The sequence below is a fragment of the Rhinoraja longicauda genome, chromosome 39 (assembly GCF_053455715.1).
Source record: "Rhinoraja longicauda isolate Sanriku21f chromosome 39, sRhiLon1.1, whole genome shotgun sequence".
NCBI lineage: Eukaryota > Metazoa > Chordata > Chondrichthyes > Rajiformes > Arhynchobatidae > Rhinoraja > Rhinoraja longicauda.
Genome location: NC_135991.1, coordinates 2,165,339 through 2,177,217, shown reverse-complemented (window position 1 = coordinate 2,177,217; position 11,879 = coordinate 2,165,339). Strand labels below are relative to the sequence as shown.

General features: G+C 48.0%; 1 protein-coding gene and 1 pseudogene across 1 annotated transcript; both read left to right on the top strand.

Annotated features, from left to right (window-relative positions):
• Window positions 1–2,806: 2,806 nt before the first annotated feature.
• On the top strand, window positions 2,807–4,204 carry LOC144611139 (uncharacterized; annotated as a pseudogene).
• A 4,719-nt stretch (window positions 4,205–8,923) lies between these two features.
• Window positions 8,924–10,952, top strand: LOC144611089 (putative G-protein coupled receptor 139). The gene is made up of 2 exons (XM_078430166.1): window positions 8,924–9,056; window positions 9,961–10,952. Exons 1-2 carry the CDS (start codon window positions 8,924–8,926, stop codon window positions 10,950–10,952), a joined length of 1,125 nt encoding a protein of 374 aa, XP_078286292.1.
• The last annotated feature ends 927 nt before the right edge of the window (window positions 10,953–11,879 follow it).

Genomic DNA, 11,879 nt, shown 5'->3' with positions numbered 1-11,879 from the left:
GAGGAAGAGAGCAAGCTATGAGACAGCTGTTCTGGACTGGTGGCGACAGGTCGAGCCCTCTGGTGAGTCGCATTGAAGGCAAACTGGTTTAGATTCCGAGTCATGCAGCACGGAATCATGCTCTTGGGCTCAACTCAGCCATGCCAGTTAACATGCCCCGTCTACCTTCATTCTTTTTGCCCATGTTTGGCCCATATCCTTCCAAACCTTTCCGATCCGTGTACCCGACTAAGTGTCTTTTAAATGTTGTTATAGTACCAGACACAACTTCCTCCTTTAGCAGCTTGTTCTTTGAATGAAAAACTTGCCCGTCCGATTCCGATCAAATCTTGCTTCTCTCACTGACCTATGGCCTCTGCTTTTTTAAATTACCCTACTCTGGCTTAAAGGACTGGGCTCTCACCTTATCATAAGTGTTTACAGCTCTGAGATCCTCCTTTCTCCGCTTCAAGGAATAAAGTCCTCGCCAACTCAACATATCTAGCCCCGGCTGCATCCTGAGACATATTCTCTGTATCTTTCCAGATTAATGAAATCCTTTCTAGGGCAGGGTGATTAAGATTGAAAAGTGTACTCCAACAGTGGTCTCACCAACTGTAACAGTGTCCCATCTTCGGTACTCAATACACTGACTGGTGAATGTCAATGTACTAAAGGCATTCTTTACCACCCTCTTTACCTGTGACACAATTTTCAGAGAACTGTGCACCTGTACTCGATCCCTCTGCTCTATAGCTCTCCCCGGGGCCTTACCACTCACTGTGGAGGCCCTCCCATGGTTTGACTTTGGCAAAATGCAATGCATCGCACTTGTCTACATTAAACTCGATGAACCATTCCTCGGGCTACTTGTCTAGCTGATCAAGAGCCTGCTGTATTTTTTTGTTACTAATCTTCACACTACAATATCACATACTTCAGTGTCACATGTAAACTTATTAACCAAATCTAATGCATTTTAATCCATATAGTTAACCACAAAATACAAACCACAAAAAAACAATGAGCCCAGCACCGATCTCTGATGCACACCACTAGTCATTACCCTTCAATCTGGAAAAACACCCGTCCAACACCTTCCTTCCATGACGCCACTTCCTTCCATGAGGTTAATTCTGTATCCAGATTGCTAATTCTCCCTGGTTCCCATGTGACCCGAGCTTCCAGAGTAGTTTACCAAGCCAAACCTGATGCAAAGTCTTGCTGAGGTCCATATAGACAACATCTATGGTTTTGCATTGCCAATCTTTTTTAAATTGTATTGTATTCTTTTATTGTCATTCGATACCGAGATACCGAACGAAATTACATTTTCCAGCAGTCACAGAACACAAAAAAAACAGAACACAAGACACACGACCCCAAAACAAAAATCGATCACAGTGACTCCAAACACCCCCTCACTGTGATGGAAGGCAACAAAACTCCCCCTCTCTACCCCCATACCCACGGACAGACACCTCGACCCCTACCGAGGCGACCGACCCGCACAGCCCCCGCAAGGGAATGGAAGTCCCCGCGGCCGAGCCGCACCGAACGCTGAAATGGCCCGCGGCCGTACCGGGCGATTGAAGGCCCCGCGGCCGAGCCGCACCGGCGATGTTATTAAGTCCCGCGGCCGAGCCGCGCCGAGCGCTGTTAAGTCCCGCGGCCGAGCCGCTCCGGGCGATGTTAAGCCCGCGCCGGCCGCTGTTAGGTCCCGCGGCCGAGCCACGCCGGGCGATGGAAGGCCCCGCGGCCGAGCCTCACCCCGACCTAAAAAAAGAAAGGTTTCCCCCACCCCACCCCCACACCCCCCACACAGACACAGCCAAAAACAAAAAAAACACCCTAACACCAACACACAAACAAAAGGGGAAAAAACAACAGACTGCCAGCGAGCCCGCAGCCGTTAGGCGCCACTCCCACTCCCAGGAAGTGGTTACTTCTTGAAATAACAATTACATTTTGTAAGGCACAATCTCCCATACCAACAACACTGACTTCTTACCCGTCCACATTTACGTCCAAGATATATATATATATACACATATAAAATCACATACAACAGAAGTCCCAGCTGCGTAGATTCTTGCAAAATTCCACTGGTCACTGAAACAAAGCCAGAATATCTCCCTTATGCCACAACCCTCTGTCTCCTATGAATAAGCTAGTTCTGAATCCATACAACCAAGTGACCGTGAATCCCATGTATCCCATTGGACTATTCTTCTCTGCAACCTGTCAGAGGGGGAATGTTCAAACTCCACGTACACGTGCGCACACGCCACAGACACGTACACACAGCCACAGACACACACGCTCTGCACTGCGGGTCAGGATGGAAGCCGGCTTTCTGGAGTCATGATTCCATCCACTGCACCAATGGACTTAATTCAAAGTACTAGCCCATGTGTTCCAGCGGTCTCTGCAAACTCGCACTATGCTGCACACACTGGGTATAATTTACAATTATTCCAAGCCAATTAACCTACAGACCCAGGTCTCTGGCATTGTAAGTCAATAACACTACGGCTGAGTCACTGTACCGCACTGTATATAAACATGTCGAATATGGGGTGTACACTACTCTAAATATAACCCTCTCAACCCATTTGATTCGACCCAGCAAATGGTACAGAAGTGTGAAAAAGTACACCTCCAGATTCAGGGTCAGTTTCCACCCCCACTGCTTTCAGGCAACTGAACCATCTTACCAACAACTGGCGAGCAGTGAGCAAAGATACCGATTATCTTTGATGGGACTTTATTGGCTTTATGTTGCAATAAACGTTATTCACGTTTTCCCCTTCATCGTGTACATCGGATGGACATCGGATTGGGTTGGAGCGCGTTGGGGAGGTCCTCTACTATCCCAATTGACCTGCGCCCGGCTGGCGTGGGGTGGCACCTTAGTAGCTTGTTACCCTAACTGGCCGTGTCAGATCTCCTTTCTCACCAAAAAGCAAGCCTCCTTTATCTATCACAACGGACCGACCCGTCCCCGTGGCGTGGCTTCGGTCTTCTGTAACACCACGGAGACTAACATTAAGGCGGTGATCTTCGTTGGAACGGGAGAGGAATCTCTGAAGGAGAACACGCTGTTCTATCTCCGGGCCGGTTGAATGTTATCCTGCCCGCATCTAGTCATCAGGTCAAGTCAAGTCAAGTCAAGTCAATTTTATTTGTATAGCACATTTAAAAACAACCCACGTTGACCAAAGTGCTGCACATCTGATTAGGAGAAAAAAAAAAGAAACAACATACAGTGGCAGGCAGCCAAACACAACGGCGCGGCCATCTTGAACAAAATGTTTAACTAAAGCAGAATGGTGTCCCGCGGCCAACCCACCAAAAACTTGGTCAGAAGCCATCGGTCCGCCACCGTTCGGGACTGAGGCGTCTACCTCTGCAGGTCGGGAAACGGGACTCTCCCTTACCACGAGACGACATGCAGGATGCGGACAAGATCCATATTTCCGACAAATCCATCGGCGTCTCCTCGCTTCCCAGTCGCTTCTTAGAAGACGGAGACCAGCACTTGGAACTGTACACGGTCTGGAACGCTTGGGAGGACTGCGACAGGTGCCGAGAGAAAAACGTTTGGGACGTATTTTGTTACGCCCGTCCAGTCCTGGGCGACCAGAAACCCGTGGCATCTGGTCTTTGGCGAAGCGACACTAACTTCCAGGACGGCCTCCCGAGATGGGATTAGAACCGTGCATCGTTCCCCACGTGATCGAATCCCCATCCGCTGCCCACGTGAGGAGCTCAAAATTCTCTGTTGGAAATTCGTGCTTTTGCAACTGTATGGCGTTCCTCCTGATCGACATTTACTTGGAACGGTAGCTTTAAGTGTCCCGGCGCATCAGTCTACACTCCGGTGACCTGGCGGAAAAATTACAAAGAAGTTTCGCGGGCATATCTCTCCCGACAACGAGGGAGCACACAAACTTTGGACGATGTCACACTATAAGAGGCGTCCAGAAAGCAGATGAGAGGGTCTACTGGTGCGACGAATCAGATGAACTGGCCGGTGCCTTCCACCTGAGGGTGCTGGTGCTGGAGCATAACGGAAGAATGGCCGCGGAGGGCGGAAAGCAGGGCGGGCTTGGTTTGTTACATCTTGGCTGCCATTGCCTTGGTGTCTGTGTTGCTCATTTTCCTGTCTTTTCTATATAACTACTGCGCCCAGGTGCGGCGCCACCAGGCCATGCACTGGTAACGTCCACACGTTACAAATACACCTTCATATGCACTAATATCCCAGCAGGCCATTCAGCCCATGCAGAGTATGCAAGTTCTGTTTGCCATCCCATTTCATTGACCTTTATTCTTTTTCCAAACAATCCCCCATTACATAAATTCATATGGCAGCATATTTAGGCCATTGGCCCCACCAAGTCTACTCCACCATGCAATCATGGCTGATCTATCTTTCCCTCACAACCCCATTCTCCTGTTTTCTCTACGTAACCCCTGATACCTGTACTTGTCTACTAATTAAGCCCCTCTTATTCCCATTACCACTGCGGTGCACACCCACTAACTAACAATCGAGCACAGATCACCGCAGAACTCAGCATGTCTCAGACCTCCAGCCAGAATATATCCCTGCCCATCACAACTCCCTGTCTTCGATGAATAAGCCGGTTCTGGATCCATCCGACTAAGTCACCGTGAATCCTGGGCAATCCTCTAAATGTTCTGCTCTGGAAGCTGAGCTGCACTCTGTTGAGATGCATTGGAAACACATATTTGCTGTAAGTTGCATTAAAATGACACCGCACCAATGCAGTCAGGCTGGAGAAACAACAACTGGCATTGGACCAAAGCGGACAAGGATGCATTGAATATACTATATTCAGCTGCGTTGGTGGGAGAGAGCTTCAATCAAGCTGCTGGGCGGTATGAGAAGCATTGAGATTGAACCACAGGCGGTGCGGAAGTCCAGTGGTAGGACCAATGCATTAATGCTGCCGATGCCACCGCGAATTAGCTGCATTGACGAAACCACATTTTGCTTCGTTGGTCTGCAGCCCACAATCATCACTGGGAACCACGGGATAGAAACTTTCCTGAGACATTCCAGATTGACTTCCATTGGCGTCTGCATCAAATAATATATCGTGGAATTGTCTGGTGTGATTGAGTTGAGTTGAATTGGAAACCCCTTGAACAACCAGGAGAGAGCTCCCATGGTTCTACACAGCCAACCGTGGGTACCAGGGCAGCCTTGTTCTCAACAAAGGGGCTGTATTATGCTGGGGTACATTTATAAGATTAAGAATATATATTGGCATTCATGTATAAATGTGAACAACTTATCTGTATTATTGAGGGAAGGCAGTGTGGCGGGGGCTGTGGCTGAGTGCGCATGTTGTGATGGTGGCAACCAAGATAACGTAACTCCGATAATCCAGCATCCACCGGTCATGGAAATCCCGATTTAGTCAAGAACTTGAGCCGGGAATGTGGAGCGTACGAACGGAGCCGGATTTTTGACTCTGGCCTCCCATGCTAACCAAAGTGCCCCGTCTACAGCTTGTCCCATTTGCCTGCATTTGACCCTTATCCCTCTCCACCCTTCCTTGCCATATACCTGTCCGAAAGTATTTTCAATGCTTTGTAGTACATGCCTCAAGTACATCCTTTGGCAATTACTTCCATATCCCCAGTACTCATTGAGTGAAAAAGTTGTTCCTCAAGCTCTTATTTAATCTTTATCACCTCAACGTATACCTTTGTCCTCTGGTTCTTGATACCCCTACCCTGGGTAAAAACATGCTGTGCATTCACCTTATCTACAGTAAACCCTGGTGTTTCATTCCACGGCCTTCAATGCGACGAGGACCCTAATTTGTGTCGTTGTTTCAAAGCCCTGTGGAAACTGGCATCGGTAGTTTCCTCATCAACTGTGATTTAACAAAATTTGGGTTCAGCCACATTTTAAGTTTGCGTGCAGTTTTGTTTGGTTTAGTTTAGTTTGGCGTAGTTTAGCGTGGAAACAGGTCATTCGGCCCACCGTGTCCACTCCAATGAATTATCCCCCTTACACTTGCAGGGTCCTGCATACTTTGGACAACTTACAATTTTTACCAAAGCCAATTTACCTTCAAAATCTTTACGTGTTTGGAGTGTGGGAGGAAACGGGAGGTCTCGGGGAGACCCACGCGGTTACGGAGAGAACGTACAATGTCCGTACAGCAGCCGAGATCAGGATCGAACCCGGGTCTCTGGCGCAGTAAGGCAGCAACTCTACCTTTGCGCCAGCTTGCCGACAACCCTGAGAAGCCTATTACAGGAGGATGTGGAGGATTTGGAGGGAATTTAAGAGAAGGTCATCAGAATGCTACCAGGGAAGGGTGTCGGGGTCAGATAGTGTTACAGAGACAGGGGGTATTGAGAGCCGGAGGCGGTTACAGAAGCAAGAAGGAGGTGTAGGGGTGGGACGGGGTTGCAAAAACAGGAAGGGGTGTCGGGGTTGGAGCGGGTTACATAGACAGAGAGGAGTGTAGGGGTTACAGTGAGTTACATACGTAGGGGTTTAGAGGCAGCTTCAACGTTATATTCTGCACTGTTTCCTTCCTCTATTGTAAAACATGTTGCACACAGGTATGGTATTATTCGCCTCGATAGCACACAACACAACGTTTTCCCTGTACACTTGACAGTAAAAAAAGCAGATACAAACTATGATAGGGAGAGATGAAGTAGCCGGTGAAGGTTGGAGACGGATAGGTTTGTAGGGACTGGGTGTGGTTACAGAGACAGACAGGGCTTTAAGTGCCAAGGGGGATACAGAGAGCAGGAATGGTGTCGGAGCCAGAATGCCTTTGCAGAAACCGCCTGTCTATTTGTGTTGTGACTTTGGACAGAGTCCCATCACTGAAATATTGTGTGGGGTGAAATACTGCTGTGCTCTTTGAGTCCTGGACCCAAGGTGCACAGCGTCAGGCCCTTCGGCCCACCACGTCCATGGCGACATTTGTTGTACATTTATTGGTACAGATTTATATTTACCATGTCCACCAGGATATACTGTTTGCATGCTGCCCAGGCGAATCGTACACTATGTACCTACACCAGGCTGTGCAAGGTGATAAAATCTGCAGTGAAGAATATAGTTAACGCCTTACAGAGCAAATATCCACGGTTCTCTTGATGTAGGTTGGAACATCGGCTATATTCCTGGCCTTTGGAAGTATCGTTCAGCAGTCTGATAACAGGAGGGATGAAGCTGTTCCTGAATCTGGTGATTCATGTTTTCTATCTTTTTCGCAATGGGGGAGGGGATGAGTGGTCCTTGATTATATTGTCTGCTTTCCAGAGGCAGCGTGGTGTAAATAGAGCTGAGGGTGGGGGTGGGATTGGGAGGCCGCTCTCTGTAATGCATTGGGCGACATTCACAACTCTCAGCAATTTATTGTGGTCTTGGGCAGAGTTGGTGCAAAGCTAAGTTGTGGTGCAATCTGCTAGTGTGGAGAAGTTGGTGAGAAATTCTGGGAACATTTCGAACTTCCTTTCTCTCCTGAGGAAGACGAGGCATTGCTATGCTTTCGCGGCCGGGATTTCAAAGTGATTGTTCTGGACATGTTGTTGGTGTCACAGTAAACTCTCGCTCTCGCGGACCACACGCGGGAGATGTTTTCTGTTGTTACCGATTGTCCGAATAAGGGGGGTTAATATGTACAGTGCTAATGCCAATAAGAATACACTCCACAATAAACAGTAAAGGACCCAAGATACACAATACCTTGGGGCGGCATAGCCCTGTACCAACTCCGAGTAAGGGTATCGCAGTCTGCAAACTGTGATCACCCCAGATTCACTACAGTTTCTCAATAACAATAGGGCTCTTGACCACGACAAACACGGACTAAACAATGGGCTACGAAATGCCTTGGTTACACTTGAGACTTCGAGCTTTGGGTTTGCCCTAATAGATTTGAACCATCATTTGTTCATTATGTTTTCAACGTGTGCTGTGTTTACAGATGTGTTATGCTGGTGCAAGTACAAACAATTATTGAGTTTTCATTACATACGACAATTAAACACTCTCGAAACTTGACATTGGAGGAACGTGACGTTTTCCCCTGCAGGCAGGGACGAGGAGAGGTCAACGGAATGAAATGTGTTCGGTTACGAGGGACAGAGAGCAGAGGTCGACGTTTTCCCTGGTCTGGGTATCAACTTCAGGAGGACATAGGTTTAGGGTGAGAGGAAAGTATTGTAAAAGCGATCTGATGGATGCCTTTATTATTCAGTGGTTGGCTGGGCCCCCAAACCATTACATAGATATAACTAATGGTGCCTGTCCGTTCGTTTAATTTTCTAATGACTGTCCTCCACATCAAGGTGTCAAATTAAATGATTCAAGGTTCCCGAAATTGCACTTCGATTCACTTGTCCATGGAAACGATTTATCCGAACATTCCGATTTCAGGCGAGTGCTCACGATTATTAGGATTGCGGTGAGAAGGTGCGGACTCTCAGCCCTGCAGATTGCTCCCTGCACTAACAGTCCACTCGACAGAACATCAATAATGGACATCATCACCAATGATGACTGCTACCCTTTACGTGCGGTTCCTTGTGCCCGGACACAAAGGAGTTAACAGTAGATGTTTGTTCAGTGAGTGTAATTAACGTCAGTCCGCACGGAGCCCGGTTGGCGTCGCCGGGGGTTAAACCAGGTCTAATAAAAACGCTCCCGTTGATGCGATATGAGAGTGTCAGTGCGACCAGGCCGTCCGTCACTAACACAGCTCCACAGAGGAAGAAAACCATTCTGAATCTGTGAACAACAAAGTGGGATGTTAGGTGGTGGTTAGGAATCGGAGAATACGAGAGAGTGAAGTGATTGCAATCGAGGAACAGTGGGTGCGGTGTTAAAGAAATGGTTCGGCCTCTGACAACGGTAGACTGGGATATTACCGCGATGGGGAAGAGTATCTTCTATTCGGCTGACGATATTTTTGGGGCTGGGCACAGCTTAAGTGATCGGATCTATAGTTTAATCATGAATATTCAGCCTGTATTTTATCCCATCCTAGCCATTGTTGCTCTCCCAGGTAAGTCTCTGTCTAAATCCCCGTGCAACATCAGGTGAGAAGCGGCAGTTACGGGATATGGTCTAAATGTATGTCGCTCGGACAATTCATGACGTGTTCCATTAGAACAATCTTCGACTGAGCAATGTGTTGATGCTGTCAGATTCTGGGAATCAGAGGTTTCACGCTTTTTATCACCGTGTTGCTTTCCCTTTATACTTGTTATTTTTACATTACTACCATGACGACAGCGAAATGTTATTAAAACGGCAAACAATCATTAACGACATTCCAGTTCCTGTAAGTCGCTTTCCTGCTGTAATTCACTGCTGGCGTGCGCCTGGCGATCTATATGCAGCTGTCCAAACTGTCCACTGCAACAATAAACTGATTTTATTGGATTTTTACAGGTTTTATAGTTTTTACAGGTTTAATGTAATCTTGAGATACTGACACGCTTTCCTTTGCCTCCTTCCTCCTCCTCCCAGGTGCGACTGCAGCGAATGGTTCCTGCTGGGATCTGAGTCAGTCTTGCCCAATATCTCTGTGTCTGCGCAATGCTCCATATCGGAACCAGTACTGTCCCAACAGACTGACACCGGCGCATTGGGAAATGAATAGAGGGAGAACCCTGGGCTGATTGATCCACACTAACGCAACGTCCCTGCATAAAGAGCAGGACAAATGTGTGTTCTCCAGCCCACACTGAACCAGATTCACAGTGAGCCAATGAGCTAATCTCCCATGGTGAAGTGAGCAATGATCAGAAACCGGTCTGATTCTTTATCCGAACCCTCGTAACCGCTGCTTCTCATCTGTCAAGTAGTCGAGCAGATGCAGTTATTTTACCATTAGTAATTTATTTCGTTGAATTGTCACTGGGAGACAGCCTCGTTGAACACTCATCTGCAATTCTGAATCCCAGAGCAGGATTGTGCATTTGATTTGTCTTTCGATGAATCTGCCGCGTTTGCTTTGTCCGCTGTCATGTCTCTGTTTACTTCCCTCCTCACAGTGAACTCGCTGACCATTGTGGTCCTGTCCCGGGGAAAGTGCGGTCTCTCCATAGGTGTCACTCGCTACCTGATCGCCATGGCAACGGCTGATCTACTGGTCATTATTATCGACCTGATACTGAGGCAGATTCCGATTGCTTACTGGGAAGCGTTTATATTCATGTACTCTGTCAGAGTGTGCAATATCCACGCCGTCTTGCTTTACGCCGTCACCGACTGTTCTGTCTGGTTCACCGTCACCTTCACCGTTGATCGATTTGTAGCCATTTGTTGCCAGAAGCTGAAAACAAAATATTGCACCGAGAGAACAGCGGCTTGGGTTCTGGGGACAGTTACTGTGCTGAGCTGCTTGAAGAACATATTCTGGTATTTTATGTTGAGGGGTAACTACTTGCTTTTTAATTCCCCCTGGTTTTGTTGGGGAAGACCCGGTGTTCGAGTCTCACTAGCCTGGGGAATCGGGGAGCTTCTCCAGTATCTCATCACCCCCGTGACCCCATTTGTCCTCATTCTCCTGTCCAACACTTCGACCATTAGATACGTGTTAGTGGCGAGCAGAGCCCGCATGAGACTCCGGGGTCCCAGCAGTGGGGAGAGTGGCAGAGACCCGGAGATGGAGAGCCGCAGGAAATCCCTCATTTTACTGCTGGTCATCTCGGGGAATTTCATCGTGTTGTGGGCGCTCCATACGATATTTGTTGTGTGGTTCAGACTGGCTGGATTAATTCCTAGCTGGAAATATCCAGAATTCGCCATCGGGGAACTGGCTTACATGCTGCAGATCCTGAGCTGCTGCACAAACACTGCTCTTTACGCCGTCACCCAGACTAAGTTCAGGCAGCAATTCAAAGAAGTAGTGAAATCGCCCTTTATAAAATGCATTCAGCGCCGCGAAGTCTAGGAATCCGTGCGCTCTGCATCCCATCACTCTCACTCGCTCTCATTCTCGTCTCCCTCGCTTCTGTCCTCTCTTTCCCCTGTCTCACTCTCCCTGATACGCACGTACATACTGTTGGCCAGTTAGCCTTTCACACCTCACGCCTCTCCCTCCCTCTGTTCTCCCAGGCCAGTTCGCTGCGTTTTGGGTAATCGCATCCGTCGTCTTCCCGATCACACCCTGTCCATACAAGATGACCTCTGTTTTGTTGTACCTATCTACTTTTTCCCTTTCTAGTCCTCCACTGTGTACTCTGTGTTTAGTCTAAATCTCTCTGCATGAGTGTACTTGTATATTAATCTTCCTCAACGAGCTCCCCTGCGTTTTGCTCTCGCTCTCCGTCAGTACCAGTCCTGTCTCTCGATTCCTCTCTCTGTACCCGACCACTCTACCTCTCTTTGCTTCTTTCACTTTCCCTCTGGACCCAACTTGCACGATCGTTTTAAATCATTTTTTCTAATGTCTCATTGAGTGTAAGCGTGATTTATCCGCCATTTCAATCATCATTGTTTACTGGGAGGTTTCCTGGAGATCAGGGATGGTCCTCTCGTTCTCATCTTCTCCCAATAAATTGAGCGAACGAGGGCAGATTTTCATAGCGAACTTCAACATACGCAAAAATATCCAGATGATGTAGGGACATAGGGATTGGCCAGGTAGTCTAGAACCCTCGGATTGGTTTACGGTCACGGGGTGAGGGAGCGCGAGGTATTTAAATGCCTGGCGCCAAACTGTAGTTAGAGATTAGATTAGTGAGCGAAGTTAGTGTTAGTCCAAGAGTAAGTGCGTTGCGTTTGTCACGGGTTTTACCGACAATAAAGTATTTGAATAATACCGCTCGTTTGGACTCACTACATTGGTGACCTCGAACGTAAGAAGCAAGCAGCAGCA

Bases quoted from the DNA above. Each gene is read 5' to 3' on its own strand.
- LOC144611089 (XM_078430166.1), top strand. From the start codon at position 8,924: ATGGGGAAGAGTATCTTCTATTCGGCTGACGATATTTTTGGGGCTGGG. The intron at 9,057-9,960 runs GTAAGTCTCTGT...TCTGAATCCCAG, and splicing joins AGCCATTGTTGCTCTCCCAG to AGCAGGATTGTGCATTTGAT.